The sequence below is a fragment of the Chiloscyllium punctatum genome, chromosome 6 (genome assembly GCF_047496795.1).
Source record: "Chiloscyllium punctatum isolate Juve2018m chromosome 6, sChiPun1.3, whole genome shotgun sequence".
Lineage (NCBI taxonomy): Eukaryota > Metazoa > Chordata > Chondrichthyes > Orectolobiformes > Hemiscylliidae > Chiloscyllium > Chiloscyllium punctatum.
Window position 1 is genome coordinate 67396056 of NC_092744.1, and position 23980 is coordinate 67420035.

General features: G+C 38.6%; 1 protein-coding gene across 1 annotated transcript in view; it reads left to right on the forward strand.

Moving 5' to 3' along the window:
* snorc (secondary ossification center associated regulator of chondrocyte maturation) overlaps nucleotides 1-8600 on the forward strand; it is a 34023-nt gene extending 25423 nt beyond the window's left edge. Inside the window, exon 3 of the mRNA XM_072572854.1 lies at nucleotides 4095-8600. Coding sequence (XP_072428955.1) covers nucleotides 4095-4204 — 110 coding nt within the window. The 3' untranslated portion in view covers nucleotides 4205-8600. The remainder of the gene's footprint in view (nucleotides 1-4094) is intronic.
* The last annotated feature ends 15380 nt before the right edge of the window (nucleotides 8601-23980 follow it).

A 23980-nucleotide genomic window follows, 5' to 3' on the forward strand; every position in this document is an offset into this window, starting at 1 on the left:
AGGGTAAGAGGGAAAAGATTTAAAAGAGACCTAAAGGGCAACATTTTCACGCAGAGGTTGGTGTATGTATGGAATGAGTTGCCAGAGGAAGTGGTGGAGGATGGTACAATTACAATGTTTTAAAAGGCATCTGGATGGATATATGAATAGGAAGGGTTTAGATGGATACAGGCCAAGTGCTGGTAAATGGGGCTAGATTAGTTTGGAATATCTGGTAGGCATGGACAAGATAGACCAAACGGTCTGTTTCCATGCTGTACCTCTCTATGACTCTATAACTGAGTGTTGATCCAAAAGGCTATAAATTTTCTGAATAGAAGATTAGATGGATTTCCTGAAATGTGCATTCAAATTGAAGATTGAATTATGAGCATGAGACTAAAATGCTGAATTACAATGACAAACAAGCAGCAAGTTGTACAGGTGGGTACAGGCTGAGTGAAGGTGTACTGCAAGACAATTACCCAGATTGTGTTTGGTCTTCCCAATGTAAAGAAAACCACACTGTGAGCAGCTAGTAGCATAAACTATGCCAGTCATAATGAAATACACTTTGTTTCAGTGCCCACACATCTGTATGGAGTGCATCGCTGCACCAATTGTCATATTGCTGCAGTTAGGCATGAGTTTGTATTAATGGAACCTCACTTCTGTGTTTCAAATCTTATCTAGGCCAGCAGCTTAAAAAAAATTGCCAGATTGCAGCATGTAAAAGTGCATCTATGATGTGACCTTGTTAAATTATGAAACTGAAGATGATTGTGTTGATACTTGTCTCGAATGTGGATCAAGGGATGGATTCAATCAGTAACTGTTAATAAAAAAGAATTCTGATACAATCTCTGGTGCAGATAGTTCAAACAGAGTTTTCTTGTTGAGTACCGCACTCTCCCGAACACACGTGCTGGCACATATAAACTGAAGCTATCATCTTCAACCCTTTGAATAAACATTGTCACCAGGCCAACAATTCCTTCTCTCTTCCAGACCACCACATCTGGTTGAACCATTCTGTTTATAGCCATGGAATGCTATTTAATCCCAAGTTAAGCTTTCAGACAAAATCATCTCCATCTCCAGGACCTCTGTTGCCTTGTCCTCTCCACATTTGCTCCAGTGCACCTGTCACTGAAACTCTCGCCCAGAATGTTTGCCAGCTCCATGATAGACGACTGTAATGTTTACTTGGATGGCCACCATTCGGTGCCCTGGGTTATTCTCAGGCCCTAGGGTATATTCAAAATTCTACTGTCTACATTCTTTCACGTTAATGCTTACTTGGCCCTTTGGTACCCAGCCATCCAATGCCTCAATGTTAAAACTCAGATTTTTGTGTTTAAGTTCCTTCGTGGTCTTGCACACACTCCACTCTGTTCTCCCCGTCTGTTATTTCTTCCTGTCCTAAAACCACTAGCATTCATTCCCATATTTTGATGTGCACAATATTTTTATTGCTATCTTGAGAGACCCCTTAATAGGATTAGAATATTATGTGCTGGTTAAAATTGGAGTACCGTAAGTCCTCATTATTTGCTGAGAAGCTTGTCTAAATTTCTAGAACTTTTATTCTTTGGATTTAGTAACATCTAATTCAGTGATCTTTTGTAAGGTATTAACAGTAAGTTTGTGGATTTCAAAGTTAACAAGTAGAAAAGATCAATTTCAGTTCCTTTTTTGATAATTCAGTACCAAAGCTGAGTACTCAGCTTAGGTTTAGAATGACTAGATATTGAAAAAAAACTGCTTCATTTATTCAACAATATGGCTCAACTTCAACCTCAGGAAAAAAACTCCTTACAGTATTCATGTGATGGTTTTTAACATCACTTCAACATCTTGCCAATTTACTGTTCAATTGGAAACAGTTTGTGCTTCCTGTTTTACCTGATGGAAACTGTTAAAATTTCCCTAAACCATTTTTATGTAGGTTCTGAAACATTAGCACATGGTGAAGACTTTATTTCACCACTCTGTGCAGTTGCAACCTCAGGGCTTGGAAGTGTAAATCTAAGCTTCTGCAGCACTCGGTCCTACGATTATTACTATCAAGGTTGTAAATGATCATGTTTTGTCAACACACTATCAGTTAGAGAGATATACTGTTGTTAAAGGCATATCAACATGTACATTTCCACAGAATCAACATGAATAATTTTGCAAATTTACATACCTGGCGTAAATTGTACATTTGTACAATTACCTCTGGTGTTACAAGATGAGGTAGTAACCTAGAATAATAAATTAAAAAATAGTAGAGTATAATAGTCCAAAATTTGCTGTCAAAATAACACTGGGGCTAATGGTGCTCAATTAATTATGGAAAAATGTCATAGATCTAGACTAACTACTTCTACTTCTGTGGCTTCTCCAGCAGCTTCAGACAAGAGCAGATGCAAGGTTAAAGTGGAAATGTAAAAGTTACTGTCAGAAATATGTTGCTTAGTTTTGTGAAGCCAGATATCAACCTTTTAGAAAGTAATTTCATGGAGGGAAGCTCCTTCCATGTTAGAAATAAGCTGAACTCATGAAAGAAAGGTGGGTTGTCCAATTCACCCCATGTACTGTTACTGTTTAATAATGTCATGTGTTAATACCAACCCCGACAATGAAATTATACCTTATAAACTTTGAAATTTCCCTAATTCATGTTTTGGTCATAGATTTTTTTTGTAAAAATAGGCTTTTATTTTATTTTATGTTTGTGTTTTTTTCTTTGAATCCAGTTTTTCTTTCTCTCTCCATATTTCTTCCATTCCATTTGGAATTCATTCATTCTAGTAGAAACTTGTCTCTTTGTGTTGTTAATTTCACAACCCCAAAATCAGCTTGGTTAGAGACATATACAGTTGTTTGCCCAGTTTCTCCGGCTGCAATGTCATCAGTTCTTACTATCGGCAACATTCTTAAATATGCCATGGAAAATCAAGCTCATTTCAGCCACCGTGTCTACTCCTGCAGTAAATCATAACCCAAGAGTTTTGGAGTACTAGACAAGGTATCCCTGGAATCTGAATGAATTTTGAATGTAGTCTTAGTACTAATAGCAGAATAAATGAATAAATGGCACAATGAATAAAATTATTGATCTTTCTATATAAGTAATAAAAATACAATATCTTTCAAATCGCTTGATTTGGTGATTACAATGAAGAGTCAAGTATAGGAGAGTTAGCTTAATTAAGGTTGGTTTGCAAAACTGTTGTTATCTAATTACAAATACATAATATTGCAACAATAAAAAGATGATGCACATGTTCCCTGTGAGTAATAACATTGTCAAAATGATGTGCAGTTCTATTGCTCTATTTGCCTTAGGAGAAAATAATTTGGCCACACAGTTTCCAATTAAGATAGTACTTCTTGAAACTGCCTTTGCTGAGATTACTTTAGGTGTTTTATCAACTGGAATTGGGAAGGAATTTACAGTTTTCCCCAAATTCCTTTCAAGAGTACTGAAGTGATGAAAATAACCTTCCTAACTGAGCTTGCTCGAATCTTACCCCTCATCAGTTGATCACAGAGAAGTATTGACAAGGTGGGATATGCAAAACTCGAAAGAAACAACTTAGAAGTGGAAGGCGGTCAGAGAAAGCAATTCATATAACAGTGCCAAGACTGAAAAAAACAGTAATGCAATAATCCTCTAAGTCCAACAGCTTTATCATTATTATTGTTTCATGTACCCGCTCGGGCTCACTGAATAGCACTCCAAGTGAGAAAGTTTTGGGTTCAAACCCCAGATAGGCGAACACTGTGATGTGGAACTGAAAGAGTGCTTCGTTGTAAGAGGTGCTGTTTTTTAGATGTGGTATTAAACCAATGCCCATCTGTCCCCAGGTTAAGAAGATTGGCCTGCCCAATATTTTGTCTCTCAATCAACATCTGAAATCATATAAACATAATGATTTGGCTACTTGTTAGCGTTCTCTGTGCACAAATCGGCTGCCACCTTTCTGACATTACAACATTGACAAAGTTTCCAAAGTTGTTCATTGCCTGTAAAGCACTTTGGGGTGTCCTAACACTGTGATAGATGCTAACTAAAGGCATGTTGTTTCATCTATGCTGAAATGATGCTTCCTTTTGTTTTGCAGGATCACTGGGACCTGGGGCAATATCCGCCATTGTAATTGCTGCAGTCCTTGGAGTGTCTGTATTGTTCAGCCTGATCATAATCACCGTGAAAAAGCTGTCAGCATCTTAGGCTCAATAAATGGTTAATAATAGACACTGCTGTTACTTACTGCCTTTAGTTCTTGTTTTGTTAATTGAACTAACCCAATTACTTTCAGAGCATATTGCTTCAGAATGATATTTACATAGACAGTAACTATCAGAAGGGTGCAGGTGTTATAGATTTTGAAACATAAAAGATTATTAGGTATGGAGGAAGCTCAACAGAAAACACCTTGATGTGTAGAACCCATGTAGAATACAAGAATTTGAGTTCATTATTGTTATTAGATTAAGTTTTGTTTTCAGTTTTGTTAATGACTTCTTAGTAATTTCCTTTACTGGCTGAGCCTTTGTTGCACAATGGCCATTCCAGTGAAGCTGGATGGATTATGGATTATGGTTTTCAGTCTCTTAGACTTGCTTTCATAGACCCATATATTCAATCCATTAGTGTTATAGAGAAACTCTTCATACAGAAAGATTTCTTAAATGCCAATATTATCTTCATTTTCCTATTGACCTGCTTGCTGTATAAAAGAAATATAGTATAGAATCACCACAGTGTGGATGTAGGCCATTTGGCCCATTGAATCCATACCAACCCATCCCACCTCTGTAACCCTGCTTTTCCCATGCTAATCCAGATAGGTTGTACATCTCTGGATACTATGGGCATCTAAGCATAGTCAACCCATCTACACACCTTTGGATTGTGGGAGGATACCCACATAGATACAGGGAGAATGCACAAACTCCACACAGACAGTCACCTGAGACTGAAATTGAACCTGGGTCCCTAGTGTTGTGAGGCTGCAGCACTAACCACTGACCCACCATGCCACCCCAGCACAATTTGGTGCTATTAACACAATACCAAAATTAGCATTCACCAGATTTCATTAATCTGATTTTGAAGGACTATACGAAAATAAATGAATCGTTGAATGCACCATCTGTTTGATGGCTGTGCCTTTTTATGATGTATCAGAAATCCTTCCATATTTATAAATCTTTCCATGGTGAAGCCCTTATTTCAGACAGGACTTAGCAGAAACTTTGAGATGAGCTGAGGTACTTCCCTGAAATTTCAGAAGGTTGAACCTGTCTCGAGTGTCATTGATAGCAAGGTAACACATTGCTGATGAAGAGTCTTTTTTCAGAGGAAATAAATGCCACTTTCTGGGTGCTTATGAGTCCGCAATAAACCAAAATCACTGTCACGAACTTGTGGCTTTCCAGCCTTCTATTGGCAATTAAGTAATCCACAGGATTGGCAATGGTTTCCTCAGGAGGGAAGGCAAGTGGTGATGAGGAGGATAGAGCTCTTCAGATTTTCTCCCTGATTGACCCTGTTTCTTCTGTGTGTCACTTCACTGAAGAGATGGTTTGGCTGCAGGTAAGATCCTGGGGGTGGGAACGGGACAGCATGGTAGTGGGCATAGGAAATGTCAAGTGTCCAGTTAGAATGCTTCAGTCAACATGAAGAGAAGGCAGGTTTGAAGGTCTATTTCTGCTCGTGATTTTTGGACGTTGGTAAATATTGTCTCATATAAATGCAAGTGGGCAGTAAAGATGCTGATTATGCGCATACTAATTATGTGACATGCTTTATAATTAATTACCTTTTATAGGGTTAAAATGTCATCAAATCTGAGAACAAATCTTGATGACTGTGAATGCCTTCCTGGACAACAGCAAATTTCTTATGCAGTAATTAGTCATGCAGTAATTTGTCAACTTGATTACTGTATGTAAGGTGACATTGTTTCCAAGTACAATGGGAAGATTAAGCAGAGCTGTCATGTTATCTTTATTATCAGTATATCATCATTCTTTTCAAGTAACTAAAAACTAAGTAATTACTTACTTTCTGCCTTGTGCCTGCCTTCTATATATGTGGTGCCATCTTTGTACTCCATCCTGAATTAGTTCTACTTTCCTCCCCTATTCCTCTGGATTCTCTTAGAGTCATAGAGTCAGAGAGAAGTACAGCACGGAAACAGACCCATTGGTCCAATTCTTCCATGCTGACTAGATATCCTAACCTAATCTAGTCCCATTTGCCAGTACTTGGTCCATATCCCTCCAAACCCTTCCTATTCATATACCCATCAAATGTCTTTTAAATGCTGCAATTGTACCAGCCTCCACCACTTCCTTGGGCAGCTCTTTCCATTCATCCATCACCCTCTATGTGAAAAAGTTATCCCTTAGGGCTTTTTTATATCTTTCCCCTCTCACCTTAAACCTATGCCCTCTAGTTCAGGACTCTCCCACCCCAGAGAAAAGGCTTTGTCTATCTATCCTATCTATGCCTGTCATGATTTTATAAACCTCTATAAGCCTCCAATGTTCCAGGAAAAACAGCCCCACCCTGTTCAGCCTCTCCCTATAGCTCAAATCCTCCAACCCTGGCAACATCCTTGTAAATCTTTTCTGAACCCTTTCAAGTTTCACAACATCTTTCCGATAGGAAGGAGACCTGAATTGCACACAATATTCCAACAGTGGCCTAACCAATGTCCTGTACAGCTGCAGCATGACCTCCCAACTCCTGTACTTAATACTCTGACCAATAAAGGAAAGCAAGGCAAATGCCTTCTTCACTATCTTTTTTAACTGCGACTCTACTTTCAAGGAACTATGAACCTGCACTCCAAGGTCTCTTTGTTTAGCAACACTCCCTAGGACTTTAACATTAAGTGTAAAAGTTCTGCCCTGATTTGTTTTTCCTAATTTCTCTTAACAGCTTTTATATGAACAACTGAGTTGTATCATTGCATTAAGCCATCTGATGTTGAGATAGTATCAAACCACTTTGAGTATTCCCATTAGATTTACAATGTTTACTGTGTGGACAGAGGTGAATACCCCAATTAGGTATTCCAGTTTTCTAGTACCACACAATTGTTACTGCAATGCTGTTAATCTGCTGATGAAAGTCTCTTTACAGAGTTTAAAGCAGCATCTATTCCCAGGTGGGATATGTAATAGTTCTTCCTGTTGTTGCATACCTGAAATTAATTTTAGCTCATCTTCTGCACAATGGTCAGCCTGTCAGCATTTTAACATGGATGCAATATTGCTTTGTGGTATTAACCTTACATGACCTTGCTTCTGGCCTCCAAACTGTTTCAGGTCTCCAATCTCTCACTATTCTCACTTGCCTCTGGTTTCCTCTATATTCTGTAAGTCGTCTTCAAGTAGCTGGTTTCCATTCCAAATCACCTCCGTTCCAGATACCCCAATCTTCCATGGCTTTGATCTACAATTTTTACCACTAATCAAATCCTCTTCCACGTGTTCATTTCCATTGGGCAAGCCCTACTTTTTTCTGTTTAATGTCCATTTGTTTGTTATCCAGAAGCTAAGTGCCACAACAGCCCATCTTTCCTATATTTGAATGATGATTCTCTTGACAAGCTACTGAGGCAATGACACCTGTCAGGGAGGAGAACTGACCAGGCAGAAATGTCCTGATTTTATTTTTCATTATTCATCCGAAGTCTCATGGGGAAGTTGCCATCTGATTCACTTTGGAAAGGGAGGGATCATATTTCCCTCCCCATCATCTTTACTGCAAAATCTGGGCCATTAACATGTCTTAATCAATTAATTTTACTTCAACAGGGACATCCAAATGAATAATTTGGAACATGTTCTTATTGACGTTAAGTCAACTCAAGAAGGTTTATTCATTTTAAAAAATCTGATTTTTAAAATAAATTCGTAGAAATGCATGAACAATTGCACAAAACATTTCACCACCTCAAAACATCTGAAGATACCTCACAACTGCTGAGGTAGTTTTTAGATGATAAATACCAAGACACTCCTGAGAATTGCAACACTTTGCATGAATTTTTATTCAACAAAATCACAATGTACTGTCAGATTTATTTTCATTTTCAACCTTTGAGTTTCTTTTCCAGAGAAGACTTTTGATTATTTGATTTTACTTCAACTGAATCATTTCACACTAACTAGATCAAAACCTCTTTTTACTTTGTTTTTTTAAAAAACTACAAAAACTTGTGTCTCTAAATAAAACAATTGAATCTTCCTAAAACTTGAAACAACCTTCGAATGTTAGTTAAGCTGCATGTTTCAAAATTCATGGAATGCTGAATTAGCTGAAGTTAAAAATCACACAGCGCCAGGTTATAGTCCAACAGGTTTATTTAGAAGTACTTCCAAATAAACCTGTTGGACTCTAACCTGGTATTGTGTGATTTTTAACTTTGTCCACCCCAGTCCAACACCGGCAGCTCCACATCAGAATTAGCTGGACACGAACTGTTTAATCATGCTCATCTGTGTGTGGTCTGTATGACTATTCTGCTGTTGCAACCATGTTTTGCTGTTTTATTTATTGTATACTCTGTACAGAAGTTAACAGATAAAGATGTATTTTATGATGTAAACATTTCATTGCTTTGTGCTTTCTTAGCTATTTTGAAGTGATTCTCTTGAGTCTAAGTATTGAACTGTGTCAGCACAGCGATATTGTAGCATCCTATGAAACACTCCCACCTCATGAGAAAATACATAAAATAATATTGTTTTAATACGAATACTCAAACTGTGGTTGAATTGTATAATGCCAATGAATGGGGAATTTAACTAACGCATGGAAAATATTGTAGGATGTGGTACGTTTTGAAGGCTGGGGCTAGTCCTCAAAGGATCACTTAAACATTCCTACATTCCCAAAAGACATTGGGATACCTAGAGGACTCATTAAGAAGTGCCAGAACAACTTATTTAGTTTCACATTAGCCTACAGATATTGATTTCAACTGCAGTCTACTTTGGAAGCTGCTGATTGACTGCAGCAAGCACGGAGTATTAAGAAGGGTCACACAAGGAGTCATGCTGATCTATTGAACTCTGAGCCATTGAACTCTCAGTAAGGTATTGGGGTCTTTATTTCACCAAACCTTATTAAAATACCAAAATTGGAAAAGTCAAGATCAAATTAATCTTAAAACAGAAGACTGGTTTGAAGGTTTAACAGAATTAGAAATTCTGTAGTTTATTTATTCATAACTTCCAGTTTCACATTGCATCTCTACTTGAAGAATATGACGCAAGAAAAACAAATTATTTGATAACATTATTGTTGCCTCTTTACAGATTCCTATTTTATCTCTTTGATTCTGTTGTTTGTTTCAGTATCAGTTTTACGCTGCTATAATGCAGCATCCCAAATTGTATCACATCAGAATTTCAAATATATCATGCACAACAAGCCTTATTTAACAATAATTGCTATTTGTCTTATGAACAATTTGTTAGATTCACCCAACAATGTTTCACTGTAATTTGAATGATCTCAATTCTCAGGTCAGCATTAAAATCAGAAACAAAATCATGTATCTTAAACTTCTTATTACTGAGCATCTATTAGACTTGGAACATGCCTATTGTTCAAATATGCTGGATAATCAAGAGTTCCACACAACCAATGTAAAAGCACACACCAAATAATATAAGCATAATGCAGGGGGTATACATATCACAGTTACACTTTATGTAAATCACAAATCATTTAGTAATGCAACTTTTGCCTTAAATGAAACTTACCATCAGAGAACCTTTTCCCTCTTACCTTCAACGGATTACTTGGACGTTGCAGAGATCACAGATTTAAGGAGAACTTGACTCAAAATTGAATCAGTTGTTGATATTTTGTGTGGCCAATTAATTGAACAAGTATGTTTACACTGAAGTAAATGAATTTAAAAGGTTATAATAGTTGGAAGGAATAATATGGAAAACTGCAGTATTTGAGGTAGATAATTTTTGTTGGTTTATCAAGAGTGCTAGTTCATAAGGAGCTGGTTAAAATAAAGTTTGCTGTATAATCCAAAGTGGTATTATTTCTATTTCATAATGCTCAGTCTTAAAAATTCAGGAGAAAGACTTTTAGCTTTCATACCATTTATATTTCCGTAGTTGGGTAATCGATATTCTAGATAGCTTTTTGTGCTGACCATCCTGTGATTGTCAACTAGAATTTCCATTGCATACATAACATACTAATCTAATATTCCAGGTACTACTTAATACAGACTTTAATTGACATGGGTACAATTTAATGTAATCTCAGGATGGTGAGTTGGTGTTCTCAGAGGTGGGGGTGATCAGGCAGGAAGTTGCAGGGTGGAGATTCTGCCGGCTTCCTGTCTCCATTCTGTTTAATTCATGGTGGAAAGGCTCATTTCAGGTTCTCATTCTGTTGCTACCTCTGGTATTTCACCGGCAGCTAGCAGAAACACTGAAATGAAGGTAACTTACCAAGTAATTGCTGGCGTCTGAGCTCCCTCTAACTGAGTAGCTCATCTCCAACTGAGAATCCCCACTGGAGCCAATATTACCTCTGCACCAATGGAGGTTGAAATCATGCAAATGTAAATAGTTGCAACTCAGCTGGACTCCGCTAGTTAGACCAGAAGATGGCTATTTCCATACACAGAGGACTACTTTGAACTTGAAGGATGCCATGCACACAACAGTCACTGCTCCTCATGAGACTAATTGGCCATTAACTCTGAGATGGGATAGCTACCCTGTGCTAGGATTTCTGGGGACAACTCCTCTCTGAATCCTGCAGTCTAATGATGTGAAGGTAAGTGCCCAGTTAGGGCTTAATCCAACTGAACCTCCTGAAAATGGCTGCAGCAGGGTGGCCACTGGCTTTTTGGCCACGACCAGTAAATTCCACACAGGTCTTAAACAGCACTCTCTCACATAAGCCTAGTTGAAATGCACAGACAGTACTGTGGCTTTAAGAGGTGTATTTTCTCCTCTTTTTATTTAAAAAAAAGGTTGAGTCACAGGTGACAAGCAGACTACTCAAATTCAACAGTTTGTGAGGCCTTGGTGGTTTTTGAAAATTGGAACAATAGGAGCAGCCTGAATTGGTGAGGTCAAACTCCCACAGAACCAGGATTTTTAGTTTTAGTTTTCTGCATTTGCTGGGGTCTTGAAGCTGGATGTGGAAGCTCTTATGCCTCTTTCTGTTACAGCTAAAAGCTGGGGTTGTCCTGCTGTTAGAATCGCATGTGAGACAATCTATTTTGCTGAATTTGCCTTTGCCAAGGGTGTGTTTATGGGATGTTGCTGTACTGGAACAGTTAATTAGTAGTGGTTCAGACATAATAAAAAAACAAAATAAAAGACTTGGATCAACTATAAGTCTGCTGAAATGCTTACCAAAATAATATTTACTATATATTATTTTGGTAAGCATTTCAACAGAGTTACAGTTGATCCAAGTCTTTTATTTTATTTTTTATTATGGGCGGCACGGTGGCACAGTGGTTAGCACTGCTGCTTCACAGCGCCTGAGACCCGGGTTCAATTCCCGCCTCAGGCGACTGACTGTGTGGAGTTTGCACGTTCTCCCCGTGTCTGCGTGGGTTTCCTCCGGGTGCTCCGGTTTCCTCCCACAGTCCAAAGATGTGCAGGCCAGGTGAATTGGCCATGCTAAATTGCCCATAGTGTTAGGTAAGGGGTAAATGTAGATGTAGGGGTATGGGTGGGTTACGCTTCGGCGGGGTGGTGTGGACTTGTTGGGCCGAAGGGCCTGTTTCCACACTGTAAGTAATCTAATCTAATCTAATCTAATCTAAATTATGTCTGTAACTTGTGTAAAAATAAAGTGTGCTTTGCTTAAAGTTGAATAGTTTGACTAATTAAATTGTATCTGGAATGCAACGCCTCACACTTACCTTTAAAATGAAAAAATGTTAGGATCTAGGTTATCTTCTTAATCCGTATTGAGGGAGTTTGCTCTGGTCCATCACACTATATACAGTCTGGTACATGTTGTAGCAAGAACACATTGTGGAGTCACCACTATTTCTATAGATAATATGCTTCTCACAGATAGTTTGACAAGTTGTCCTACTGAACCTGAGGGGTGGGGCTGAAGGACCCAGCTGGAGGGGACTGGTCCTCCAGTCAATGGGAGTGAATAAATTGGGTTTAAATGACAATTTGGAGAAAGTGAGGACTGCAGATTGCTGGAGATCAGAGACAAAATGTGTGGTGATGGAAAAGCACAGCTGCTCTGGCAGCATCCGAGGAACCGGAGAGTTGACAGAAAAAAGTCAGGGTGGCTCAGTGGTTAGCACTGCTGCCTCACAGTGCCAGGGACCTGGGTTCAAATCCATCCTCGAGCGACTGTCTGTTTGGAGTTTGCACGTTCTCCCTGTGTCTGCGTGAGTTTCCTCTGGGTACTCTGGTTTCCTCCCACAGTCCAAAGATATGCAAGTCAGGTGAATTGGCCATGCTAAATTGCCTATAGTATTCAGGGATGTACAGTGTAGGTGCATCAATCAGGGTTAAATGTAGAGTAATGAGTCTAGGTGGGTTACTCTTTGGAGGGTCGGTGTGGACTTGTTGGGCTGAATGGCCTGTTTCCACACTAAGAATTCTTTGAAACCTCTTTTGAGTTACAAACTGCTAGGATTTGGGGAGAAAATACCTGTGAGCAATTTTTGTTCTCCATGCCTTTGACTTTGAAGGGATATACTGATGGTTCACGAGATTGACTCCTAGCATGAGAGAAGAGGTTGAGTAGAATGTCTCTAGTCTCTGGAGTTTAAGAGAAAGAGAGGTGATCTCATTGAAACATAGAGTCTGATTCTGTGAAGGCTTGGCACGGTGGATACATACAGTCCAAATTCTCTGGTTGCCTAAAACCTCTAGAACAAGAGGTCATAGTTTCTTTGGGTTTGAATCTTTGGAATTCTCAGCTGAGAGGATTATGATGGCTCAGTTTACTCTGTTATTATGCACATTCAAAGATGAACTATATTTTTGGAATCTGAGACAATTAAGGAAACGGGACAAGAAAATAAAGATGAGGTCAAGCATCAGATCTTATTGAATGGCAGATTAGGCCTGAGAGGGCCCCAGGCATGCTCCTGTGTCTATTTCTAATATGCTGGTTGAATCTGTCATTGTTAATGAGAGCAGTACTGCAAAGTTGTTCATTTGATTCTGACTAAACTTGACACACTGCAAAGTCAGATTGTAAAGTTCAGTGCATTTGGCAACAGTTTTGTTCAATTTGATCTATGACATTATATATGGTTTCCCTCTATTACAAATTTGAAAAATTATAAATAGCCTTACAGGACTTCTGCATATTAAAAAATACTAGAAGTCAGATGAAATCAATTATTTTGTATCCAAATGATAAAATAATATGGAACACTGAAAGCTAGTGCTTCCAAATATACCTGTTGGACGAAAACCTGGTGATGTGTGATTTTTAAATTAAAACAAAGACGACTTCATCCTCAGAGACACCAGTCCAAATTCCTTTACTTTGAGGTGAAATGTGAATTTCTCCCGTGACTTTTAACTTTTTCCAAGCTCTCAAATTTTTTTTATTCTGTAAAGAGCTTCCAAACCACTGCAAATAAGAAATTTCATATTCATTAATACAACATTGAATGCAGAGAGATGCGATTCACCAACTTTTTCACTATTTTAATAAACTTTTGATTCAGTTACAGATTTTTGAAATATTCATAGTTGAAAGTTAATTGACAAACTAATTGTAATCTCAGTTATTTGAAGTAATTTTAATGATTGGTAACTATAGGATAGAAAGAAAGATCTCATTAATCTTGTTTAAATGTAGATTGATATTACGTGGCATTTTATTGTTTCAGTTCTTTGAAACTTATACTGCAATTTGAAAACCTCCCATACCTCAGCAGAAACAAAATATTATCAAAGTCTAGTGACACAGCAGTTTATGTTGACTCAAAATATTGTCCCCTGAAGTAATACGCATGCACAGTGTTGACTGATACCATCTTCAGTAAATGTTGATTGCCATGAAGGAAGAATCATACATCTATGTAAACCAAGCAGTGAAGTTGATAACCCTTTCAGCAATAATTTGTAGGGTCTTTACCATTGTTACTGGCCTCAACTTGTCACTCAAATAAAAATAATGTACTGCAGATGCTGGAAATCTGAAACAAACGCAGAAAGTGCTGGAGAAACCCAGCAGAGCTGGTAACATCCGGCAAATTCCATCAGGGCCATCCTTAATCGAGGAGACCACACCACTCAGTGTGCTTGACAGGGCCCTCATCTGTGACCAACCCATTTTTCCACACTGATGCCCTCACCTCTTCCCCTCCTTTCCAGAATAATGATAGTGTTCCCCTTGTCCTTCCTTTCCACACCACTAGTCTCCGCATTTAAAAGGATCATCCACTGCCATTTCCTCCACCTCCCAAGGATATCGCCACCAAATATATCTTCCCTTACACTCAGCATTCCAGAGGGACTGTTCCCTCCGTAACACCGTGTCACGGTCCTCCATCAGTCCTTATACTTCCTCACTCCTGCATGCAATCACGGGAGGTATGCCCTTTAGTTTTCTCCCTCCCCTGTGTCCAACATCTTTCAATCTAGCTTCCTATATTTGCTGCTTACGTTGCAGCCTCCTTTACATTTATAAGACCAAATGCAGAATGAGTGATCACTATGAGGAACACCTCTGCTGTGTCCTTAAGAATGATCCTGACCTTCCAGTTAGTTGCCATTTCAATGCGCCACTCTGCTCTCCTGCTAGTGTTTTTCTCCTGTTCCAATAAGGCTCAGTGCAAGCTCAAAGGAACAACACCACATTTCTCACTTTGGCACTTTACAGCATTACTGACTCAGTAATGAATTCCACAACTTCAGAACCTGAACTATTAACAACTGTCTTCCATTTTATGTATATTCTCTTCCCCTCTGCCCCCTTCGCGAGGGGTTTGTCTTCTCGTGTCATTTTTACTTTGCTCTCAGCTTCTGATTAATGGTAACCCCTGAGATGTTGATAGTGGTGTATTCAATGATGATAATGCTATTGACTGACACTGACAGAGTTTCTCTAGTTTTCTCTCGACATTTGAATATACCGAATCTCTTTCCAATAACTCTGGTTGCACATCTTTCTTTATCATCTCAATGCTTTATCAAAATGATGCTCTGACAAACAAACTCTCAGTTTCATAATCCACTTTCACTTAATTTTCTTTGATTTTGCTATTGGCATCAGACTGTTATGAACAGGTGAGGAAAACGAATCTGCTCTCCTCGCTATAAATTCCTTGGTCAGTAGCAAACAATATTTTTAGTCCTTTTTTACACACAGTTATCTCAAATTTCAATTAAACAGGATCACTAGATGAGAATTAAAGAGTCTATTCAAAGATTTCCTGAGGGAAAAAAAAACACATCAAACACATACAGACACCTACATATACACCTACATACGAGCATATAGAATTAAGAAGGACAAAGTGATTAATACAAAAGGAAGATCAAGAATTCACATTTTTAAAACTTCTTAGGATCCTTGCATTGTTATAGTTGAACATGAGAACATGACCACTTATTTTACGTCTTATATCCTCATCTGCATTGTAATTTATGGAATCCTTGTATTCTCAGCAAATAAATAGCTCTCTGATTTGTTTTATGACTGGTGTTGGCTCTCAAGATGCTGAGGAAGAAACAGGGAATGTGCATCTTCAGGTCCTTACTGTTACAAATCTATTTTCTTTTCTTCGCTATCCATTGGTCTGCCGAGTAGCTGCTGATATATGGTTCATTTGTGTGTTCCTTAATCTGTGTTCATTGTCTTTTTAAGTTGGATAATTGCAGGCAAGCCTTTCATGTCAATGCTTGAAACTTATCTATAAAATGTATAAGTTAAAAAGGAGGAACTTCAATGAAATGATCATTTTCAAGTCAGATGATTTTGTTTATTCTACATTGGATTGATGAACTTGGCCCAGTCTGTGGTCAGGTTATCACTGCAATCATTTTAGATTGTATTTTTTTCTTTCTCAAAACTGTTTGAAGGTCTCCGGTTTTAAAATCAGACAGTGAAACTTGTGGGTAGTTCAAGTCAGATGCAAATATAACACCACCTAGAGAAAAGAGATTGTTTAAGTAGCTAAGGAAGTAAGTTATCTCAGTCGATCAATGTAGTTTGTGAAAAATTTCAGATTTCAGGATTAAAAACCTGCATTGGTTACTTGAAGTTGAGAAAGTCTAAGATATGAGTTGTCTGAGTCAAAGAAAATAGGCTTTGTAATTCATACAGAGGGAACTGAGAAGAAGCCATTAAGTCAAACCTGCTACTTTGATAGAGAAGGAATTTCTCAGGATTTTGATTAGCTGTAAGGCAGTGATAGAATTTTGTTTAGCTGAGAGTTTTGAAGCATTTGAAGCTATGTTATATTTTGATAACTTGATTTGGATTATGCTTTTTTTTGTATATTAAAATTCTGCTTGATTGCTAAAACTAAATCTGTAGCTTTGTGTGCTCATGCTTCAGTGAAAGGCCACCACATTAAAATAAAGATCTATCAAGCCAGATTTCATTCTAGGATCTCACTTTTTTTCTATGTTAGCATCAGCTGGGGTCACGACAGTAGTCAAGAAACTACTTAGTTGATTCCCAGCATCCTCCATGGTCTGTCTGGGTTGTAATGCGCCATCAGTGGCTCCCTGTCTTGCTTAATTTGGTCTGCACCACAAGAACTATACTGGCTGATGTGGTCCTTGATCTTGCAGCCATGCTCAGCCAGTAGAATAGATCTCTTGCTTTCCTCCGTCTTGGCACAGTTCCTTACTGGCTTACATGGATGTGTTTTAGCATCACGTCTTTCAACTCTTTAGAGATAATCAATCTATTTCCTTTATATAAAATGCTATCTTGGACTGTTAATATATTGCTCTTAAGGCAATAAGTATGTCTTGATGGTTTTGGGTTATCCTTTCATCATTGCTTCTTGTAATAAGTGGAAAGTTGGATCGGTTGCTTGATTTGAGAAAGGTGCTTGGCTGTTATGTTCAAAGTCATAGAGTCGTAGAGATGTACAGAATGGAAACAGACTCTTTGGTCCAACCCGTCCATGCCGACTAGATATCCCAACCCAATCTAGTCCCACCTGCCAGCACCCGGTCCATATCCCTCCGAACCCTTCCTATTCATATACCCATCCAAATGCCTCTTAAATTTTGCAATTGTACCAGCCTCCACCACTTCCTCTGGCAGCTCATTCCATACACGCACCACCCTCTGCGTGAAAAAGTTGCCCCTTAGGTCTCTTTTATATCTTTCCCCTCTTACCCTAAACCTATGCCCTCTAGTTCTGGACTCCCCGATCCCAGGGAAAAGACTTTGTCTGTTTATCCTATCCATGCCTCTCATAATTTTGTAAACCTCTCTAAGGTCACCACTCAGCCTCCGACGCTCCAGGGAAAACAGCCCCAGCCTGTTCAGCCTCTCCCTATAGCTCAAATCCTCCAACCCTGGAAACATCCTTGTAAATCTTTTCTGAACCCTTTCAAGTTTCAGAACATCTTTCCGATAGGAAGGAGACCAGAATTGCACGCAATATTCCAGTGTCTTTGCTGAGCTGATGACTTCAGAGTACAACAAACAGCTGATTCACACATTGTCACAGCATCCTCTATATTCTTTATCAGTAGCTTTGCTCTTGACAGCAAGCCTGCAAGCATGCTTTCCTTACCTGTCTGTCACATCTATGTATGGCATCTCTGTAACTGGAATAACATTTTTGGAAGACACTTTGGAGCAGATAAAAGTGACTTGAGCAAAATGCTTTAAAGTGGGTTGAGTTAAATGTAACTGTCACTTTGTCTCTTCCAAAGAAATATTGATGGAAAGGTTCACAAGTAAAGACAATCTTTCCATATGCAAGCATAGAGATTTTCCATTTGTGTTAATGCCCAGGATAAAAACATAATTTGCTGTCCTTGCTGCATTAATGTTGCTCCAAGTCTTATCTTGCTGACATCACTCTGCAGAATGGCTTCATCATTTAAATTGTACTATTTCAGCACTGACATTGCCACCACTAAGTCCTTGATTTAAATGAATGTACCTTTTGTTCCGAGTTCCAATAGTACTGCATGCTGTTGGCAATGAGTTGGCATTATGCTTCACACTCCAAAAACAAATTGGGGAAAAAAATTGCTAAATGTTTGCTGAAGCTAATGAATTGCTGCACTGCTTTTACATCTATAGGTTACTGCTATAATTGTTACATTTTTGAGATCCGGGGAAAGATAATTTGCTGTCAGTGCATGGCCTTCACTTTGGGTACCTTCAGTGGTAACTTTCTGTTGTCAGTTTCAGGTTGATTTGGAGTGCACTGTTGAGCAGCACACTGCATTTTGATTGTGGTCAACAATGATTTCTTCCATTGTTGGAAAAACAGCTTATCCACCATCGTTTCCACACCAGAAAGATCACCAACTAACTTATATTTTCTGTGTTGATATTCCCCTGGGAGTGTGAATATGTCAAATGGTTTGTGCAGCCATCTAGATCTACTGAAGGACTTCCTAAATGTAGTTTTCATCCAATTTCACTTACTGGGAAACCTCCTCCACATCCAGGGTAGATATTTTAGGTTGATGCACTTTGTCAGCATTTCAGATTGTTTCACCATGCTACTAATCCACTCAACAGGAGTTGACACTTTCTAGATTACTTCCTTTTTGTCCAGCTCTTCTATCTTGCCTTTCAGGCTGGCCTTAATGGCTTTTCACAAATCTTTGACAGTCAATCTCAGATTCACTTCTGTCCTATCTTTTTAATCAATCTGTTCAGAGATGTTATTCCACACTTGAATCTAGGCCTCCTGGTACGCAGGGTAGGATAGTACCACTGCACCACAAGAGGACACTATGTTCTGTATTTGTAAGACAATAGTCTGATCACAATACAGTCTTTATTGAATGGCATCTAAGAGGGCCGCCCACATCTAAGAAGTATGTGTACCTCACATATAGTATGTCACTTCATGAAGGACATTTCTGATCAATTGCATCTCAATCCAAACAGGCCTCAACCCAGGCCTCCTTTCAAATCAGCTTAATTGCCTTTGCTCATGAGCATGGTCTTGATTTTACTGTTCTTAAAGTCTGTTTTGAACAACATTGCTTTCTAACTTTATGTCATAACACAATGACAAGAGCATTTCTTCATATCTCATTTGGCAACTGCTTCCTTTACTGAATGAACCCTAAGTACAATCTCATTCTTATGTCTGTCATTATATGAGTTCAGAATCCAATTACTTTCAGACTACTATAGTCCATGACACTTATGTCTCAATTACGTACTATGCTGACTATGCACTTGAACATGATGTGCACATATGCCATTTTTCAAATTGCTCAAACTTCCTCTAAATTAACTTATAAAGATGTGTCACAATTTTCTTCACTTCCTCAAATGAAAAGTAAAAGACATTTCTATTTAGGTCAATATCTCTGGTCTTGCTCAACCTATCAATGAACGTGTTTCAAATGTGAACGAGCGAGATGGGTCGATTGATCTTTGCCCCTTCTTCCAAATAGTGTCTTGACTTCACAGTTTCTTCCTTTATCTTATAGCTCTGAAGGAACAATCACTTCCCACCTCTCAACACCTTTCTTTTCATCTATTCTTATATTTGGCCACACAATCTCTTTCGATCTTGATGGGCGCTGTTGTATTTTGTTAACTTCCTTTATATTGAGTACTTTTAAAAAATGCTCTCCTTTAAAGAGCAGATGTGCACCAAGGATTTAAACAGTGCTCTATATATTGGGAGCAAAGAGCTTTAAGTAACTCTCTAGGACTCCTGTCAAATATATGGACAGGCAGACCTGCTAGGAATTAGTTTATCCTATTTCCATCTGGGAATATCTCAGTATCCTGCCAGAAGCTGCTTGTTATCTAATTGCCACACTCCAGACACTTGCAGCAAAATTGGGAAAACAAGACAAATATCTTGAGTTCAATTTAAAATTAAGAAACACTGGAGCATCATCACAACTATCTGAGACTGGAGGTTGGAGAGATAAAATTGGGAGGGTGGACTCTGAATTCTTGCTTGATGCATTGAAATGCTCTCAATAAGGCACTATTCATTTAAGCCTGAATGTATTTAGTTAAAAGCACATTGCAGAAGAGATCTCCCTCTTCCTTGTCCGGTTGTTATGTGAATAACATCAGTGTGCAATTAACTGTCATGGGAGAGGAAGGTGGTGGTAAGGGCGAATCAAACATTGCAGCCAGCCAAATATATATGAAACGTGTTGCCAGATCTAGACTACACCCCAGTGTATACAACGTGCACAAAGAATACACAAGCAAAGTCAGTTCTCAGCTAAATAGGCTTTTATTGCTCTATTGCTAATCTGTTTATGTTGATTGAAAGCAGGCCATGAGCCAAAACAGGATATTTATAAACAACAACTGAGTGCAATGCAACTACCCGCTGGGTATGACAAGCCTCTCTCACATTTTTCAACACTCAGTCAAAACTTCTTTTTTGCCCCTGTGCTTTATAAATATTACAGTAATGTGTTCCTTCTATACTCCAATATACTGCATATACTTAGGTAAAAGTCAAACTTCTTAGATTTTTTTAGGTTAAATTTACGTGGATGCTACTTTTGAGGGGCTGAAATTCATGCTACAGTTCGAAATACTGTATCATTAGTCCAACTGATCTCTGAATGAATTAAAAAAACACAACGAATTGCAGTAAGCTGAGCTGCACACAAAGGGAGGTTGTCACCTGACTCTGACCTGACGCATCTTAAACTTTCACAGCAGCACGTAATAGCACAAAACGAATTCATTTCCTCATCGTAACATCTATGTACAGGATAATACTGTGACTCACAAATGGTGATCTGATATTTGTGAAGGACTAGGGTCGACTTTTACTTGAGATATGTGAAAAATTCCAGATTTTTTTCCCAAATACGGGGAGTCAGCTTCTACATGAGATTCACTTTTACTCGAGTATATATATTACTCTGTGCTCTTATTCATACCAAACATCTTTGCAACAATTTGAAGAATTGTGGAATACTCTATGTTCTTTCCTGCCCTCCTCTGTATTTAGGCTTCATGCTTTCCTAACTGTCCTTGTGACATTCCTTATCTTTGTTACTCTTAAATACATCCTTAAATACATTTCAGTTTATTAACAAAACTAGTTGTATATGCTATACATTCCTCATTGAGGTGGTTTAATTATAACCAACATTTTCACAGATTAATCCAGATTTATCCATTTTGGTCCAAAGGATGTATTGCATCATTCAATATAAAGACAGTTCCATATATTTAAATCGATTATCAATCTATCTCACTCCTTTTGACCAAAGGTCTATTAATGATCATTGGTTTTGTGTTGATCCTGTAATTGGTGCTGTAGAGAGGAGACCCTAACAGATCAATATCTGTGTATTTTGGTTTTCCTTTGGAGCCTCAGGAGAGAATTGCAGACCAAATCTTATGAATCCCTGTTTCGGTTGCCTTGGAGAGCAATTGGCTGTTTAGCTGCTGCTAACTTCAGGTCGGCTCAGTCGATGTTGCATCAACTTAAGATGCTTTAGTCCCTGTATGAGCCAGTAGAATGCCATTTCTGTGTGATGTGGAAAGTCAGGGACACTTCCAGTGTCCCAGAATGACCACGTGTGTAGAAGTACATTTGGCTGCAGCTTCTGGAAATCTGGAGCAGCATCTGGATTCATCCACAAGCTGAGACCTCTGAGGATAACACACACTCTGAGGTGGTCAGATAAAGAGTGCATAGGCAGAAAGGAATGGGTGACTATCAGTCAGAGTCAAAGCACCAGGCAGGTTGTTCAGGTGTCTCCTAAGGGTATTTGTCTATCTTTGGATATGGTTGAGCATTGTTCTCTCTAAGTTGTGAAGCTTTGCACATAGCTCTAGGGTACAGTGATCGGTGTGTATGGATCTTGGAAGCACTGAAAGTGGTACAGCTCCCTTAGGACAGAGAATAAAGGCTAGGAGAGCAATGGTGAAAGGGAATTTATCATAATAGGAACAGACAGATGCTTCTGCGACTGCAGATATGACACCAGGATGGTGCATTGCCTCCCTGATATCAGGATCATGGATTTCATTGAGCAGCTGGGGAGGGGGTCCTGCAACCAGAATGGCAGATGAATTCCTGGAATGCATACAAGATGTATTTTTAGGCCAGTATGTTAACAAAATAATTTGAGGGCAAGTTATCCTAGATTTAAACTTTTGTAATGACAGCATGGTATTTAATAATCATGTTGTGAGGTGTTCTTTAGGAAACGGTGAGCATAATATGATAGAATCCTTCATTAGATAGAAAGTGCAGTGTTCCAATCCAAATATAAATCCCTATATCTAAACAAAAGCACAAGGGGTGTGTTGGCTGCACTTGAATGGTAACTTCATAAACAAAGTATGACAGTTGATAGGTAAGGGTTAATATTTGAAGACTAAATGCACACAGTCGCTTGCAGTAGTTATATGTCACTTTCCGGTGAAAGAGCACAACAGGAAAAGAGGTACAACCATTGCTAACAAAATAACTTCAATGTAGTTATTAGATCTAAAAATGAATCATTAGGGTCTCTGGGGAAAGTAACAAGCCTTAGAGCTGGGTGTACTTTGGAAATCAGCGAAGAAGGACCAAGAGGTTGATTAAGAGGAGAGAATAGGATGTCAGAGTGACTTTGTGAGAAACATTCAAATGCACTGTTAGTGTTTCTAGAAGTACAATAAAGGAAAGGTATTAGTGAAGCCAAATGGTCTGGAATGGGAGAATTGACCATGAAGAATAAGAAAATGGCAGAGCAATCAAACATAACCTTTGTTCAGTCTTCACAGAAGAAGCCGAAAAGAAAACTTCCAAGAAATGCTGGGCAAGTAAAGAAGTCGGAACTGAAGGAAATTTGTATCAGTGAAAGGATAGTGCAAGAGAGACTAATGGGGCAGAAAGCTGATCTCCCGAGTGTCTCATAACCAACGGTCCAAAATCAGAAAGGAGATGGCCATGGAAATAATTGACATGATTTATTTCCATCTTCCAAAGCTCAGCAGATTCTGGAGTAACGTTGTAGGTCAGTGGGTGGCAAATGTAACTGTTTAAAGAAGGAAGGAGTGAAAAAACTAGGAATTATGCACTAGTTAGCTAAACACCTTAGTAAGGAAAATTAGGACACTGTATAATGCTATATGTACTTTTTAAAAGTCAACATGGATTTATGAAAGAAAAATCATACTTAACAAATCTACTGGTGCCTTTTGGGCATATAATGAACAGAATAGATGAGGGAGGCAGGTAGATGTGGTTTATTTGAATTTTCAGAAAGCTTTTGTTAAAGCTCCATATAACAGATTATTGTACAAAATCACAACACATGCGATTGATAATATACTGGCATTATTTGAGGATCAGTTGCCAACAGGAAACGGAGAATAGGAATAAATGGGAATACATGATTTTGGTGTTGATTGTGGTGAGAAGTGGGGCTGGGCCTCTAAGGTTTCAGTACTTGGAGGCCTAGCTATTCCCAAAGTATGAATCATTTGAATGAGGGAATCAAGTATTCCAGGTTTTGTTGATGACACAAAAACAATGTAGACGTGGTGAGGAGGATGTACCGAAGTTTGTTGCACACAATTCTGGTCCCCCTGTTATCGGAAGGATATTGTTAATCTGGAAAGGGTGACGAAAAAGATTTGCAAGGATATTGCAGAGACTGGGTGGTTTGAGTTATAAAGAGAGACTGGATAGCCTGGGGCTTTTCTCCCTGGAGCATCAGAGGCTGAGGGGTGACCTTATACAGGTTTATAAAATCATGCAAGGCATAGATGAGGTGAATAACCAAAGTCTTTTCCCCAGAGTGGAACAGCTTAGAACTAGAGAACATAGGTTTAACATGAGAGGGG